The sequence below is a fragment of the Neodiprion virginianus genome, chromosome 2 (genome assembly GCF_021901495.1).
Source record: "Neodiprion virginianus isolate iyNeoVirg1 chromosome 2, iyNeoVirg1.1, whole genome shotgun sequence".
NCBI lineage: Eukaryota > Metazoa > Arthropoda > Insecta > Hymenoptera > Diprionidae > Neodiprion > Neodiprion virginianus.
The window spans coordinates 5080382-5097793 of NC_060878.1; the positions used below are offsets into that span (position 1 = coordinate 5080382).

The 17412-nt window shown below is 42.8% G+C and overlaps 3 protein-coding genes across 4 annotated transcripts; 2 read left to right on the forward strand and 1 right to left on the reverse strand.

The window, feature by feature from the left end:
- The first annotated feature begins 487 nt into the window (after positions 1-487).
- LOC124297873 (myogenesis-regulating glycosidase-like) lies at positions 488-4142 on the forward strand. The gene is made up of 7 exons (XM_046749217.1): positions 488-783; positions 918-1090; positions 1292-1711; positions 1786-2365; positions 2454-2928; positions 3006-3162; positions 3505-4142. Exons 2-7 carry the CDS (start codon positions 928-930, stop codon positions 3801-3803), a joined length of 2094 nt encoding a protein of 697 aa, XP_046605173.1. The 5' UTR covers positions 488-783; positions 918-927; the 3' UTR covers positions 3804-4142.
- Positions 4143-4330: 188 nt separating this feature from the next.
- LOC124297872 (myogenesis-regulating glycosidase-like) lies at positions 4331-7520 on the forward strand. Its single transcript, XM_046749216.1, has 6 exons — positions 4331-4660; positions 4871-5287; positions 5344-5923; positions 6005-6479; positions 6555-6711; positions 7010-7520. Exons 1-6 carry the CDS (start codon positions 4504-4506, stop codon positions 7324-7326), a joined length of 2103 nt encoding a protein of 700 aa, XP_046605172.1. The 5' UTR covers positions 4331-4503; the 3' UTR covers positions 7327-7520.
- A 6760-nt stretch (positions 7521-14280) lies between these two features.
- LOC124298112 (gastrula zinc finger protein XlCGF8.2DB-like) lies at positions 14281-16951 on the reverse strand. 2 transcript variants are annotated; one of them, XM_046749730.1, is made up of 2 exons: positions 16654-16951; positions 14281-16431 (listed from the first exon to the last, which is right to left on the reverse strand). In XM_046749730.1, exon 2 carries the CDS (start codon positions 16423-16425, stop codon positions 15532-15534), a length of 894 nt encoding a protein of 297 aa, XP_046605686.1. In that variant the 5' UTR covers positions 16426-16431; positions 16654-16951; the 3' UTR covers positions 14281-15531. The 2 variants fall into 2 exon arrangements, with proteins under 2 accessions (XP_046605686.1, XP_046605685.1); XM_046749729.1 differs by having other exon boundaries at positions 16659-16950.
- Between the last annotated feature and the right edge of the window lie 461 nt (positions 16952-17412).

Consider the following 17412-nt stretch of genomic DNA (forward strand, 5'->3'; position numbering starts at 1 on the left):
GTGTGGTAGCTCAGCCATTCTCAGCTTGTAGGGAATGGGTTTACCTCCCACCTTCACCCAGAAACCCGGCAATCCCTTTCCTCCCCGATCCTCGGTCGCAAATATAGAAGCCGCAGAACTCCGGACCGAGATCTCGCCCGAACCTTATTGCGCCAGGAAACTGCACTGAATTCTTGAGCTGATTGTGAGCTCATAGAAACTGCTGCCAGACCGAGCTGCACACCACGTAGCGGGTCCCGCAGACATGGAATACCGCTCAACTCACTTCTCCGCAATGTAGGACTGCCTCAAATTGCCTGTAATCCCGTTCAATCAATTTCAACGAAGAACATACCTTTCGGTATGAAATTATTTCATGCCATGATGAACGAGATTACAAAATTGCCACTTGTTCTTTTTCCCCGACCTATGTGTACCGACAATTTGACGTAACAATGTCAACTTGCTCGCCCCAATTCATTTTAACAAGTAGAAATTCGTCAGAGCTGATCTTGACAGCCGTAAACCTCACCAGTCATATTTCCTGATAACGTTATTATTGTACCAATAGAATTTGATTGCAAGATTTGCGATGGGATACAAAAGACACGCGGTACTACTTGAGGATAAAAATGTTACGTTTAAAAAAGTTGACAGGAATCATGAATAATGTAGAATACGTCGGAACGCAAAAACATCGTTACGTTACCACATGGAAAATATTCCCGAATGGATAGGTACCAGAAATTTATCATCAGGCTGCTTATGGAGCCTGAACTTGGATTAATCCCCGGGAAATCAAATGTGAGTCGATCTACTGACATGCACCAACGAAAAACTCTGTTATCGTCAAAGTTAGACACGCCAGGGCTGAGCTTAGCAGATAATACTAATCGCTGACAAAGGATATAAAAGTAAACTTAGCTCTTCTCGAACAGTTACACGGTTATGTGGGTAAGCAGCATGTGGTGGCCAGTGTTGTTTCTGTGTGCTGGTTTCGGCGCGGTTTTCGGCAACGAAGTTACGTTGCCGGTCTCTGTGAAGTTTGGTGATGGCCTCCTAAGCTTTTCCAAAAATACCAACGGACTTTTTTACACCATTAACGAACAAGGTAAGACAGTAAAATCGTTTTTATTATGAGTATTGATCAGAACACCGTACAAATACACAGTCTGAGCTTTCACAAGAGTGAGAAGCAATAGAACAGATCGATTCGGTACACCGACGTTCATATCATCTACACTTATTATAAAGGGTGAATTTTCTGCACCCACATATGCTGCTTAACGGTATTTTTTCCTCTTTCAAATAGATGGACTTACCGTGGAGAACAGCATTTCCACTGGAGAATCTAACGTAGCCAGGAATAATCAAGAATACACATTGACGGAGTGTTCGACTAATGAAGAAGCCTGCGTTGAATTTATCATAAACGACGTGAATGTCATCCTGAAAAAGGACCTGAGCAATCGAGCTTCGTCTGTCTCGCATGTCGTTGTAAACTCGAGTACTGATGGTGTGAGAATTGGTGCTTGCGTCGAACTTGGCGATGGCGTTGATTGGTTCGGCGGTCCAGAGGCTAAGTACCAGCTATGGCCGGTTCAAGATGCTCAATGGAACTACACAGCTTACTATACGAAGGAGGACGACGCCGTTGCAATAGCAGAACCATACTGGCTCAGTAGCCAGGGGACGTATTTGTACGTCAATCCTGCCACATCCATGTTCATAGGTGAGTTCTTAAATTGACACAACCGGTCGAAGGTTTTTTCGAATTGGAACCAAATAATGCACTGTGTCTTTTAGATCAAAACTATCTCAACGAAGGATCACTCTGCATTTACGCGGAGAATGTGACCCCGTACAGAGAACGGAATTACACCAGCCTCGAGTATTGGATTGGTAGGTACGAAGACCCTAGAACAGCCCACGAAGCCGCAGTGGAGAAATTCTTCGCTAAACCGACCGATGTCCCGGACGAACGGATGATCGCTCAGCCAGTCTGGTCCACGTGGGCGCGGTACAAAATCTACGTGAATGACACGATCGTGCGACAGTACGCCCAGGAGATCCTCGACAACGGGTTCAACCACAGCCAGCTGGAGATAGACGACTTCTGGGAAACCTGTTACGGCAGCCTGACCTTCAACACCAGCGATGAGAAGTTCCCCGACATCAAGGGCCTCACCGACGACCTCCACGATCTCGGGTTCAGGGTCACTCTCTGGGTTCACCCCTTCATCAATGTAGACTGCACGGAGTACTACTCGATCGCCGAGAGCGCCGGGTACTTCGCTAAGGATGTTAACGGAACGATACTGACCACGTGGTGGCAAGGAGAAAACGCCTCTGTTATCGACTTCACCAACGAGGCTGCGGTCGAATGGTACCAATCAGTTGCCTGATTCTCATCTCACAGTGTACCAAACTTCTGCCTCCTACAACCCTTCCATAATGTCCGTCAAATTTCGCAGGTTCACCTCGAGGCTGACAGCTCTGCAGGCCAGCGCCGGAATCGATTCGTTCAAATTCGACGCTGGCGAGGCATCCTGGGCACCGGAACCAGCCGTCCTGACTGGTAACGTGGAAGAATCACCGAGCATCTACACCTACCAGTTCGCCAGGGCTTTAGCAACGTTCGGGAACGGCATCGAAGTCCGTACAGGCTGGCAGACTCAGGATCTGGCCATATTCGTTAGGATGTTGGACAAGGATACCTCCTGGACTTTCGAAAATGGCCTGCCAACTTTGATCACCACTCTTCTGGTCATGAACCTTGCTGGCTACGGATTTGTGCTTCCTGACATGGTGGGCGGAAATGGCTACATTGACGGCGTACTCGTCTCGACCCAGTACCCGAGCAAGGAGCTGTTCATCAGGTGGCTGCAGGCGAACACATTTATGCCGTCGATCCAGTACTCCTTCGTGCCGTGGGACTACGACAACGAGGTAGGCGTCGCAGTGATGAATGAACGCCGATATCCGATATCATTCTAAGTTTTTCATGCAATTTTTTAACCCCACAGACTGTCGAGATCTGTCGCACGTACACCGAACTCCATGAGGCGTACGCCCCGACGATAATCGAGGCGATGAACGCCCTCGTGGCCAACGGGACCCCCGTCAATCCTCCGGTTTGGTGGCTCGACCCAACGAACAGTGAAGCCTATAATATTTCAGATGGTAATCAGATCGACCGCTATCACATATCAAGACCGCTTACATGTACTCAAAGCAATTTTAGATAACGCCGCGTGTCATAGTCAATTGGCGGTATTGAATTCACCGCTTGTAATTGTGAGGCGAAGGTGAAGTGTGATATTCGATGATATCTACAAAATTTATGATTATTCTCTATGCCCCAAACAAGATCCACCTACTTAGTTCCATTGAACAGGTGACTTATCGTTAGTACCCACATTTGACCACGATCCGATATTCCATCCAGCTTGCATAGGCGTTACGCAATAGCGGATCAGGGTGAAAATTATTCGACAACAAAACGATGTGGATTTTGTTCTGCAGAATACCTTCTTGGCGAAGTAATCCTGGTGGCTCCAGTTGTCGTGGAGGGTGCCGTGACGAGAGACATCTTCTTGCCCAACGGAACATGGCGAGACGCCACCTACGGCACGTATGACATCTACGAGGGTCCGACCTGGATCTACGACTACCCGGCTCCACTAGAGGTCTTACCCTACTTCGTTGAATCAAGTTACTGGGAAACGCTGAGTGCAGGGAGCGGAGCTTTTCTTCCATCGTCCAGTCTAACAGTGATCTATACGTCAGCAATTTTAGCTCTGCTCATACAACTTTTCAATTAATCGCCAGCAACGTTATGGTCAATCCATTTCAAATTTGAAGCCATGAATAGATACGAACGGAACAATTATATTTGCTCTGACGAATGCTCGCTCTTTCATGATAAAAAATTATTCCATAGCCTTCACACGTCATACATCTATAACTTACCTGGCGTTTTGTAAATATTATGTAACTAATTTAGAAATATAAGATAATGGATAAATGTATATCGGTACCAGCCATCATCGTCTCAAACATGTAACTTGAGGTCATGCCACATTGCAAAGCAGCTTTATCTAATAATAAGGGCTAACAAGTCCCGAACGTTACTGATCATTAAAATTATACTCGTTATTCGAGTCTTGTCATTATTTTTATCGCGACAACCCATTTCATTGACACCATAATCAGCAGTATCCTAATCGTTTTAGAAATATACGAAGCGTGTGTAACCAATTGCCGAATCTTTCGCTTTGCGATAGGAATTGAGTGTCAAGGTACCTATCTGTAAACATTCTTATCGACGAAACTCTGATTGATTTCATAAGTGGAGAACTCTATAAGGCACACTTTCAGTTTATCAAATTCCCAAACTGAATTGATTGCATCTAACAAGGTAGGATTGCTTTCATTAGGTAAAGAGGGTGAAGATAGTCCCAGTGCAACAACGGCTATAAAAGAGAGGGCTGTGTATTTCTCAAACAGTATACAGTGCATAAAATGCGCGGCATGTGGAGCTCGGTATTGACTCTATGGTTAATCGGTGGTGCGATCTCCACTTCCGAAATCACGTTACCTTTATCCGTGAAATTCGGCCATGGCTTGGTAACTTTCTCAGAAGAAACTAACGGGGTGTTTTACACAATCTCCGAAGAAGGTGGGCTGTTCAAAGAGTTATAAAATATATTTTTACATCTAAAATTATTGTCATTTGTTATTTAACGAGGACATACTCAAATACCAGTGACCATTATTACAATTCTTTTTCACGAGCTGAACCAAACTCTAGACTAGACGTTACCGCTTGAAATCATTAGTTTTTTCACACACTAATTTTCCACCTATTCTTTTACGCATTTTGAAATAGATAAGCCAACGATCAGGAGTACCTTTGTCACGGATGAATCGTCTTGGGCGAAGAGTGATCAAGAATATTCGGTAACTGACTGCACGACGGACGAGGAAGCCTGTCTCATATTCGTCGTGAATGACGTGACTCTGGTTCTAACAAGAGAAGTCAGCTCTCGAGTTGGGTACACACACGCAAGTTTAAATGCCACCAGCGACAACACCACGGTTGGAACTTGTCTGGAACTTGTCGATGGGGTAGATTGGTTCGGTGGACCAGAACAGTGGACACAAATTTGGCCCGTTCAAAATGACCAGTGGAACTACACCGCCTACTATACGAAAGAGGACGATGCAGTCGCGATAGCAGAACCGTACTGGGTCAGCAGTGAGGGAACGTATCTCTACGCGAATCCGGCGACATCTCTGTTCATAGGTGAGTTCTGGCGGTGACGAATCCGAACCGGTGAAATAGCTGGTCGTATTTTTCAGATCAAAACCACCTTCACGACGGATTCCTTTGCTTGTACGCACAGAACGTGAGCCCGTACAGAGCGCGGAATTACACCAGCCTTGAGTATTGGATTGGTAGATACGATGATCCGAAAACTGCCCACGAAGCTGCAGTGGAGAAATTTTTTACGAAGCCAACTGACATCCCAGATGAACAGATGATCGCCTTACCGATCTGGTCGACTTGGGCGAGGTACAAGGTTAACGTGAACGACAGCATCGTTCGTGAATACGCCCAGGAAATTCTCGACAACGGGTTCAATCACAGTCAGGTGGAGATAGACGACTACTGGGAAACGTGCTACGGCAGTTTAACTTTCAATACGAGCGACAGTAAGTTTCCGGACATCAAGAACTTGACCGATGATCTCCACGATCTTGGATTCAGAGTAACCCTCTGGATCCACCCGTTCATAAACGTCGAGTGTGACGAGTGGTACGCCATCGCCGAGAGTGCCGGGTACTTCGTTAAGGACGAGAGTGGAAATATGCTGACCACCTGGTGGCGGGGGGAAAACGCATCCCTCATAGACTTCACCAACGAAGATGCTGTGACATGGTAACCAGCAAATAAGTACATTCCACTCTGTATTAATGGTTCTGCCAAACAGCCATCGAACGAAATGGTGTATGTTCACAGGTTCAGCGCGAGATTGACTGCGCTGAAGGAAAGTGCCGGTATTGACTCGTTCAAATTCGATGCGGGCGAGGCGTCCTGGGCCCCGGAACCAGCGGTCCTCACAGGCAACGTCGAAGAGTCACCCGGGATCCTGACATACCAGTACACAAGAGCCGTAGCGGCGTTTGGAACCGCAATCGAGGTGCGTACGGGATGGCAGACTCAGGACCTTCCAATCTTCGTCAGAATGCTGGACAAGGAGACTTCCTGGACCATAGACAACGGCTTGCCGACACTGATCACGACTTTACTGGCCATGAACCTGGCCGGCTACGGGTTCGTACTTCCAGACATGGTGGGTGGCAACGGTTACATCAACAGCTCCAGCACCCTGACCGAGTACCCGAGCAAGGAACTGTTCATCAGGTGGCTGCAGGCCAACACATTCATGCCCTCGATCCAGTACTCTTTTGTTCCCTGGGACTACGACAACGAAGTAAGCGTCGCGGCGACAAATGGACTCTGATATCCGATATCATCCAGTGTTTTTCATATCATTTTTCTCCCGTAGACTGTCGAGATTTGTCGCACGTACACCGACCTCCACGAGGAGTATGCTCCGACAATAATCGAGGCAATGAACGCCCTCGTGGCCAATGGGACCCCCGTCAATCCTCCGGTTTGGTGGCTCGATCCAAAAAACAGTGAAGCCTTCAACATTTCCGACGGTAATCAAGCCTGCGCTTATCTCCCAAATGTTCTAAATATATTGTTCACGCGTTAAAAGCGGCTCGAGATCGCATATCAGGAATTTACAACATCGCAATTAATCTATCAGGCAATATTATGTATTACGGAAGTTATCGATAAGATCATACGTTACCACATTATTGACCCGGTTCCAGCAAACGAATATCTAAAGTCCTTTACAACAGGCCGTATTCAGTTCTTCTTTTTCCGTAGTATATCAGTATCACTTTTCAAGCCTCTTCATCATAACTGAAACCTAATCGACTCCGTTCGCAGAGTACCTCCTGGGTGAAGTAATTCTGGTGGCTCCAGTCATCGAAGAGGGTGCCGTGACCAGAGACATCTTTTTGCCCAGCGGTACTTGGCGCGACGCTTCCTACAGTCCGTATCAAACTTACGAGGGTCCAACCTGGATCTATAACTACCCAGCACCCTTGGAGATCTTACCCTATTTCGTAGAAGCAAGTTATTGGGAAGAGTTGGGTAAGGACACCACCAGTGAAACCACCAGTGATGGATTCACTCTCTCGTTCAGTCCAACAGTCCTTTGCGCATCCGTGATCTTGGCACTAACCACAAAACTTTTCAACTAATAATCAACGGCATTCAGGTACAATGATCACATTCCCATTACACAATAATCAGATTTCGCTGAGACCGTCCAGAGTTGCGACTCTATCATAAATGTTCAAATAATTCGTCACATCGGTATATCAACTCCTGTGTAAATATTGTAACTCATGATCAGTTATCAACCGTCAATAAAATATCACCAGTTTTATCGATATCCAATATTCACTTACTCTGTATTTGAGACAAATGCACATCATCCGCGTTTTCCCCTTTTCCCCATAAGGCCGGAATAATGAAAAGTAATTATACTTCTCTTTGACACCCATTAGTAGTTGGCAATATCACCGAAGATCAAGACAGAGAGCTGCTACGACAGTAGCGACTGCAAAATATCGGAGTATTTCTGTTAATAATTCAACGGTTGAACCGCACTGCAAAACGCTCCGTCATGGTAAGAAGCGATACTTTGCCAACACGTTGAAAGCAGAGGCACGTGACTTATCAGTGGCGATGCTTGACGCTACATCGCAAAGTTCGTTATGCTAACGATAAGTAGGTAACAGTTTAGAAACTCGCAGTGCCAGAGACGTTCGTCTTAACACTGAAGAAACTTGCGAGACACGTTGCGTATAATTGCGGTGAAGTGATTTGCGAATGGTGGTTATACTAAATGAGCCATTGCGAAGACGGCTGTATAAGTCAAATTGATGTGCCGGTAGTATTTAAATGAGTTAAAAACCCCATCAACGTAACAAGTGCAAAGATTGAATTTGCGAGATGATAAAATTCCAAAGCATCAGAATACAGGGTCGTAAAACAATTCAACGATTTCCGCTCTCTTGTACCTCGTGTTGTACGTCGATCGAAAAAGCGGTGTTGCGTGGGCGGAGAAAACTAGGACAAACCGTCGAGGCATCTACCCGCGTTGACTGGGGGAGGTACAGGAAGGGTGGAAAAGGAAACAGGATGGTCTCATTTCCATAGCAGCAATCCAGGAAGCACGTTTCCCAAATTAACTCGTGCGCGAGAGAATTAACTCGCTTGAAATTCATCCTTTTGTTGCCGCATGTTAATTTCCCTCCACGCTATAGAACCGAGCAAAATGGAGGAGGAGGAGGCGAGGGTGGCGGGAGGGGGGGGGGGGGCACAGCCACATCTTCCCCAAACGCTAATACACCCGCCATGAAATCCCCGCATCGAAAATTGAAGGACCTCAAAAATTGCGCGATGTCGCATCGCATGAACCACGTTAAAGGTTTTCATTAATTTTCATATCACGTGCTACAGTATTTTTTCACAGGAAATATTCCTGCGGTAATATTCATCCCGAATATTACCACCATCTAGACTTATAGAAAACAATTGCTGCAGTGCATACAGCCCGTGTGTATATATAGGTAGACATACCACATTTGTTATTGAGGGAAAATATTTTTCTGAAATTTAATAAAGACCCTCAGAGGAGCGCGGACCTCATCTCTCGAAGGTCCTCGAACTAGGGGGTGGCTCGGTGGTATAGGTATAGATAGGGTCACTCTCATAAACCGAGTAAGTCGGCCTCTCCCGTCCTCGCGTCCATAAAACTCGACGACTAAGGTCCCTTTGTGCTCCACCTCTGCCTTATTCTTGCGCAGAGGAAAGGGACAAGCGTGGAGGATGCGGAGGGCGAGGAAGCGGAGAGAAATAAGGGTGAGAGGAAGGGTGGCGGGGCGGGGAGAGGGGGGTCGGCAAACACTCGACACACAGGTCAACCGGGTCCAAGTGTCTCCTAGCTGGAGCCAGCGGGTGCAATTGATTATTTAAGCTCTTTCAGATGTCTCTTTGCCTGAACCCTCGCGTCTCTCTCGTCCCAGTAGCTCCTCTCCTTGATCGCTGCTAATCCTTTCTTTTTGAGAAAGCACCCGAGGCGCGTCTTCCGTCTTCCGCGCCTTCTCGTATATTTGTAAATTCAATGACGCCACCTCGGCTCGACGCGGTAAAACCCGAGACTTTGATGCCTCAAAGAGTTCAAAGACGCCTCGAAAGCTCCGGCTCTGTGTACTTGAATAGACCCAAAGGCTTTTCTCGCCGCGACCCTCGATTCTTCGGAAGTATAGCTGGACACACCTCGACCTATCGTTTCGCAATCTCGACGCGTTGGTGATAATTATACCGTCGAGCATCAGGCGTCGATCGTTTTTCATTACTTGCATCATTAAGGGAGGGCGGATTGGCTTAGGACTAATTTATAAAATGATTTTCATACATTCTTTATTGTGTTTAAGTTTTACTGTGTTTAAACTCCTCAAAAAAATTCAATCGAGTGTAGTTCATACAGAAGAATGACATGTCCTTAAAGTAAATTTGAATATATGTATAAAATGTTCTCTAAGTTTCAATAAATTATATACATTCCTTTCTTGCCAAAAAAATTCATGAAAATCACTAAAATTAAAAAAACGTAGTCCCAAACCTATTTCTCCCCTTAAAGTGCCTCATGGACGCCTCACACCGTCACAAATCGCGGCTTCATGATCGGGCTTGCCAATTTTGTTTTTCGGGCTGAAGAAAGTTCCGGGCGAATTTTTCAATCCCGATGCAATTCCACTTGATTGAACCGGCTGGTTATTTACCGGGAAAACGTTATAAAACTTCACGCCGAGAAAGATTTGAGCACAATTTACGCGCCACAATGGAGTGGAGTGTCGATTGTATCGTTTTCAAATGACACATCACTTCACCGATTCGGATGAATTAGATTCGGTATTGCCTCGAGGAGGGACAATTTTTCATACCGCCACTTTTCGAAATTTAATAAACCGTTTTTTCGGTTACACGCAAGAGTCGTTCAAACCGCGTTTCTGCGAAGCAATGGAGCCGTCTTTTTTATTCTGAAAAATTAATTTTCCAGCCAGGCTTCACTCGAGAAGCCGGAGGCGAGAGATTGCCATTACATGTAAACACACTGTTATACTTGATTCACGCGTCAAATGTATAACAAAAGTTTTTACCGTTTTCCTTATACCGATGGCTACGGAGCAGCCAGCAATTCAACCTTTCAGCTTTCTCCCTCCTTCTCTCTCTCTCGCTCTCTCTCTCTCTCTCTCTCGTTTTCCGCCCGTTTCCGCGAGTCGAGTTTTGATTTAATTTAATAATTTCGGTCTCAGAATCACAGCGCGCAAATATTTACTCGAACGACCCTTATTTCGACTGGTTAAATTTTCAATTCCCCGGTAACATTACTATTCAGGCGTAATAGCTCATACGGTGGGACTCATTCCGCAATGTAATATACTTTGCCATCAAGTTGCACGTAGCTAAAGCCTAAAACCGGAAACCGTATATAATGCAATTAATATAGGTCAATAAAAAAAATTTTTTTTTCCTTGAGTTTCTATTGTGACAAATAAATTTTGATTCTATAGATCAAATAATAAACAAAACCTTTACTTATTAATCATAAAGTTTGTTTTTATCGTTTGTACGTTGGTAAATAAGTGTTGAAGTTTTTGGTTGATAGGTAATATGGGTGCCTATGAGGAAGAAAGAGGAAATCGTTTTCACCAAGATGTGATGGACTTTATTGTTATTAACCTTATCAGGCGCAGTGTAATGAAACCATGGTGGGAGATTACGTTTGGAGTTTGATACGAGAACGTCCATGCGAAAATAAAAGAAGTACGAAAAATATTCATTTTTAAACTCTGTTTATCAATTCATTTACATTTGCAGTTGATTATTAATCATCATTTTTGAACAAAAGTGATTTAAATACAAAACTGAAGTTTATTTAATTGTTATTTACAACAAATGTTTGAGAAAATGGGTAATTTTTTTTTTAAATCCTTAATACCGTTTTGACTTCTACAAAAACAAACTTCATCCAATAAAACTAATTTTTCACTCATTAATTACATAAAAGAAATCAAAATTTGACATCTAGAACCTAGACTCAAAATTCTTTTCGCACAGCAAGTTCCATCCCGTATCGGTCGCGAGTCTCGCACATATCATATTACTGCAAGCAATTTCATTACGCGGGTTGAACAGGGTGATGTTCCTTACCGCGAAAAGGCGCAAGGTACTCGCCGTTCTCTCAGCTGAGAGAAATGAAGTCTCGCGGACCATTACGCAGCAGCCTCCAGGCTTAGGCACTACCGACTAACTTGCGTGGCTCATCTTGTCCTCGTGTTTCAGCCCCTCCCCGAGCACCCAGGCTTTACTTTATTTATCTCAGTTTCTGTAGACGCCACCTTTATCGCCGCCATACCTTCGACCCTGCTGTCAAGGGAACGACCATCTTTGTGTCTAGGGCTCTACGCGGAATTGTGTGCTCTTAGAATTGCGGAGTGAAACGGGCATATCAGGTGATAATACGTTTTTGTTGCAGTAGACAATTTATCGTTTGAGGTGAAATTCGCTTGTAAATAAAACGAATGATTCCTATTCGTTAAAATGTATTTAGAGCTATTTCCATTGACTTACAATGTTAACCCGACTTTGAGCGGTAACTGGATTGGACAGAATACGCAGAGAATCGCTACAAATACTGAAAGTCTATCGCTGTCACGTGCTTGCGAGTGATCAGCAATTATTTTCAATGATTTGACATATCTCGATTGATTTTTCGTTATTTCGTAGAACATTTTGGTCGGTCAAGTTCTTTTGTCTCGCTGATTGTTCTTCAATCGTTAAATTTATCGCAATGAATCTTGTCTAAAGAGAATAGGAGCTCCTTGAATGAGCAATAATCTAGCAAAAATTGCTTACGTGCAGGACGGACACTGCCATTGAAAACCCATGCCTATTATACCCGTACACAGCTTCGACGATGAAATGAAAAAAATGAAAGGGATCGTCGGGAGAGAAGAAAGAGGAGGAAGAAGCACGAAAACGCAATACAAAATCCTCCGCGCTTTTCCGTCTGACTGGAATATAAAAAATACGCTTTATAGTGTCCCTCCAGTGTATGAAAACACGGGGGCGGAAGCATGGCTGCGGTATATGAAAAATATCAATGACGGTGCAGGCGTCGGACCAATAACACTTGAACGTGGCGTTTGTCTCGCAGTGTGTAAAAAGTCAACGACCTTTGTATTGTATTGGCGAAGACCTGCAGTCCTGCGTAACTGCTTGCCTTCGGGCTTATTTCACTCTTGTATCATAGCTGGTACGTGTTAGTGATGACCGCCAAGCTTAAAACAATCGATGAATCGATTGATCGAGTGAAAAAAAATAATCGAACACGATTCGATTTAAACGGTAAAAATCAATCGATTCATCGATTAGGTATTTCGTATTTTCTTAAAATGGTGCGTATGAAACCAAAATTTCATAAATATAAGTATGTAGTCTTAATGGCGGAAACATTTTTTCATAATTTATAATTTCGTTTAAAATATTTTTCAATTTCAGGTAAAAATATTCAGTTATTTTTCACTTATTACATCAAATAGGCACTTGGTAAGTAAGACAATGATAATAATAATTGATACTTTAATCACATAAATTGAGGAATAAAAAGCAAAAACCGATTACGAGCAAAAATAACCGAGTCTACGAAATAATCGATTATACTCGATTATTCGGGAAAAAGTAATCGATTATTTTTTCTCATTTATTCTTAGTCTGCGTGTGTATTCCCGGCTGACATACACCCGCCGTTTTCACTCCAGATCGGCAGGAAAACGCGAAAGCTCGCCTATCGTAAGATTTAGAAACATCGAAATGGACCGGTGACGTCACGTTAGACGGACCTTTTGATGGATCGCAGCTTTTAACGTCAAATATATAGGTACACAGGTACAGCTCACACCGCGAAAGAGATGATTCATAATTATTAATAGAGCAGCACGAAAAGTGTAAGCCTTGGTCCCGGAATGTTTACGCTCTCTTCGATGCAACAAACCCTTCATCATTCCCTCGGAGAAGTCAAGCGAATGCCGAGTGTCACGGTTCTAGATGCGATAGAAGGGTGAAATATATTTTCAGTAGTACGGCTGCGGTAGGGTCAGACACACAGCGCCTCGACGCTTATAAAGATCTTATAATTCAAGCCTGGCATCGTTCCTATAAATGTCCCCGCTTTCAGCGCATATATAACGGCAGAATATCTGTTTTACGTAACACGAATGGAAGGAAAGTTGTTAGAAAATTGTAAAAATGGTATATTTTAGAATAACGGAATTCCTACTGTGTGTATGATCTGCGATTTTACGTGTTTCCTGGGAGAACAGTTGTTGAATAAGATTTTCACGAGATGAAATAAACATCGTAAACGAAGAACAATGAGAAAACGCGGATTTCATTCTATACGCTCCACTGCAACGCCTTTCCTTTATTGACGCAGAATTTAATATCGCACTTGAACTTGTTGGAGGTTCTATATTGTATATTAAGTATCTGTAAAGTCTCTTTCAAATGCATTCAGCCGATTTAACGTTGTCAAATTATACCATGCTTCGTATAATATCTTGAAGAGGATTCGTGAATTTCGAGTTAAGTAGAATTCAGGAAAAATCATTCCAGAGTAAAAATCAGTCAGTCGTCGTCCCTGATTCAATGGAAAAGCGTACCAATCAATACGGTTTTCGTTACTCTTTGTCGGCTCCTTCAGAATTAGCGACGAAATTCGTTCCTACCGCGTTGTTAGAGTGTTTTTTCAGTTGATTCTAAAATAAGTGATACTAAAGTGATATTCCAGGTAATAACTCAAATTTCACTCGATTCTTCGGTGCAGTTGTAACATTTCTCCACTGCGGTTTTGCTAAAATTAAACTCAGATAATCCACTCTGGTATCACTAAAGTATCACTGCCAAGTTTTTTTTTTTTAATACAAACTTTCCGCATTATTTAATTTCAGTAGATTTCAAGTGTGATTTCAGTTATAAATATGAATATAGAATTCGTCATTTCAGTGGAGTTAAAAATCCTTTAAATTTTAATGTTATTCTAGTGATGGAGACGAAAATTTGGATATTTTGATATGCTTTCGATGCAATTACAATGAGAATACCGTGTAATAAAATCCTCAACTACACCATGAAATCTAAGTTTAAATTCATTTCAATTTCAGTGAGACGGAATCCGCCATGATATATTATTAGCAAGTAAGTTTTACAGGTGGGTAATGATGTTAGAACGAGATGGGTATACATAAACGTGTGCAGTACACAAGTGTGGCTGTTCAAACTCATCTTGCTGCTCCCCCAAAGCAAGGCGTAATTGCGAAACATTTTCCTCGACAATTTCCCGCAGTTGCGACTCGAGGGTGTTTGAAGCCAGATGGTACGCGAGGTATTGGATAAAAGTTCTCGGAGTCACGGGAAAATAATTTCGCGGGCAAATCTGGCTTCGAGTTCGAGGGAAACTGCCCTCCGAGGAGGATGTCTGGAAGAAGATTTTCTTTTCTAGCTAGTTGTCGACTATTTCTGATCTTTTCCATGTACACCCAGACACAGTATATAGACGCAAGTGAGCACCGTCTGGCACCTGACACGATCGCACGGACTCTGAAGATTCTCCTATAAAACTTTTACCTCTTCCAACAATACGGTCGTGGTGTAAGGTAAGGTGTCGCATTGAATTGAAATCACGCAATATCTTTGACGCTCTCTTGTCGCCATAAGGCCCAATTTCTTTTCTCAGTGAATATGGTACAGAGATTTTTTACTAAAAGGAAACTTGTCGCGGGATCGTAGAATTTTAAACTTCAGAGATCCTGTACGAGAAGATGTTCGCTTTCGAGAATGATGAATATTTATTTAAAGATTCGAGATTGTTGTTATTTAATTAGAAAATATCATTGAATTATGGATGTTTTTTTTTGGGTTCACTGCGAGCAATCAACATCTACCAATGGATTACTAACATATCGAAAAAAGTGAGACATGATTCGGTGGATAAAATGTATAAATGTATAAATACACTCAAAATATTGTATCTACCTAAGATAATTCAACGAATTAGTGCGTGATTAAATAAATAAATAAATAAATAAATAAATAAATAAATAAATAAATAAATAAATAAATAGAGCCATCTCTATCAGATTGGTACAATTTTACAGATATTATATCTGATAGTGAGCCCCACAAAGTAGACAAAAATTTATACAACGTGCGGTATCCTTAAATGTAAAAATCAGCGATATCGATTCTAATAAATAAATTTCACTTCATTGCCTCACTTAAATATACAGTAAATAGGAAATACTTTTGAACAAAACCTTCGTATTTGATGCCAGCTACTTGAGCTCGATTGAATTGGAATGTACTTTCATGTGTCCGTTCAAATGGCGTTTGGTTATAAATTCTTGATTACATATTCTACAAGTCGGCAAGTCCCTGTTATCCTGACCGTTGACCTGTTTCACACTACAGGCGTGAATTCGCAAATTATGGGTAGTCAGATGGTGTTTGAGGGAAAATTCTTTCCCACACAAATCGCACTTAAAGTCTCTTTCGCCTGTGTGGAGTTTCATGTGGTTTTTCAAGTGAGTTTTTTGCCTAAACTCTTTGCTGCAAATTGTGCACTTGAAATCTCTCAAACCTGTGTGAATCTTGGTGTGATATAAGAAGTGATCTTTTCTAACAAATTCTTTGGTGCATATCTGACATTTAAAATATCTCTTCGGGCCACCGACAACATGCTGCATATTGCATGTGTGTATCTTTGAATTGTGAGTGGTCAAGTGATGCTTAAGGACAAAGTCTTTGCCGCAAACTTGGCACTTAAACTCCCTCTCGCCGGTATGAACCTTTTTATGATTACGCAGGTGGACTCGCTGTCGAAACTCTTTGTTGCAAACGTCGCATTTAAAATCCTTGAAACCGGCATGAATTTTCATGTGGTAATTCAGGTGATCTTTCCTTGCGTACTCCTTGCTGCATAAAGGACATCGAAAACTCCTCTTCAACGAACTTATTTCCACACTGATATCGTCGCCACGATTCTTCACCCTCTCAGACAAAAGCGATATATTATGATCCAATCTACTGCTCGGCTCCTCATAGAATTCCTCAGACTGCTCCTCTTTCATCAATATCGTTGCGTAGAATTGCGGATTGTCCACTTCTTCTAATGCCAGCACCTCTTCCCCAACTAATCTGTTATCTGTCGCATCAAATTCGGTATCCATCGGAACCTTTGAAAATTAAAATGATGAATATCGCAGCGCTTGTGAATTTTTTGCTTCTATTTTAAAGTTAAAATACTTTCCAGCCCTATTTTTGCATGTATTGACATAGTTTCAGCAATTGCAGTATAAAATCGAATACCCACACATTGTTATTTGTGTGCAGAAAATATCGACAGAACGTGAAGTTTGGTTAAACTGTAATAACATGTAATTATATTTATTTATTACCGCACCACTTCAATTTCCGGGAATTCGACAAGCGGTTCTACTTTGATGCACCGGGAATTCATCGTCAGCCCCGAGCTGGTGATATCACATCAATTTTTTCATCACTTATTTCTATCTTCTACTTCTCTTTGTTCTTCTGTCTTTTACTTGACTATCAATTTCCAAGTCCGGAAGCCATTCACCAATTCAATTATATTTCGATTTTCTTGTCCCGATATAGAATGTTTTGACGTTTCTACTGTCAAAACATCACGATGACATAAACACATGTCAAAGTGTCTAACGGGCGAAAACTGGGTAACAAATACGCCGTTGCTAATGTCGCGCTCTCTTACATCTGCCGTCCGACCAATCCTAAGCGTTCAGTTTCCGTTCGATCCGTACGTGAATAACATGAAGTTAGCCGCCTGTACTACCAGCGATCTGCTATCTCTCTCACCCTATCCATCAGGCGCGTAGCTCTAACTCCGTTTTATGGTGTTTTCAATTGGCTACGCTGCGTGCAATTTATCCTTATTTTTCACTCAATAGCAAGGACGAAATCCTAGGGAAAATGCACTCATGGGCACTCTGGCTCCCAGTTGAAAATGAAAACACCTCTAAGTGCGTTCCGAAATTAGCTGCCAGTGTACTATCAACAATCTATTACCTCTCTTGCGCTACTGAGTTCTTGAGTAGCTCTGCCCAGCCCCCTGACACTCGCCACTGCTCGCATACTAAAAAATTGTACGCGTTTTGTCCCCGTTTTTTAGTTCCTCT

Coding starts and splice junctions, on each gene's coding strand:
- LOC124298112 (XM_046749729.1), bottom strand. CDS start 16,715: ATGAATTCCCGGTGCATCAAAGTAGAACCGCTTGTCGAATTCCCGGAA. Junction 16,432..16,658: donor AATTCCCGGAAATTGAAGTG/GTGCGGTAATAA, acceptor TAATTTTCAAAG/GTTCCGATGGATACCGAATT.
- LOC124297873 (XM_046749217.1), top strand. CDS start 928: ATGTGGGTAAGCAGCATGTGGTGGCCAGTGTTGTTTCTGTGTGCTGGT. Junction 1,712..1,785: donor TGCCACATCCATGTTCATAG/GTGAGTTCTTAA, acceptor TGTGTCTTTTAG/ATCAAAACTATCTCAACGAA. Junction 2,929..3,005: donor CGTGGGACTACGACAACGAG/GTAGGCGTCGCA, acceptor TTAACCCCACAG/ACTGTCGAGATCTGTCGCAC.
- LOC124297872 (XM_046749216.1), top strand. CDS start 4,504: ATGCGCGGCATGTGGAGCTCGGTATTGACTCTATGGTTAATCGGTGGT. Junction 5,288..5,343: donor GGCGACATCTCTGTTCATAG/GTGAGTTCTGGC, acceptor CGTATTTTTCAG/ATCAAAACCACCTTCACGAC. Junction 5,924..6,004: donor AACGAAGATGCTGTGACATG/GTAACCAGCAAA, acceptor GTATGTTCACAG/GTTCAGCGCGAGATTGACTG.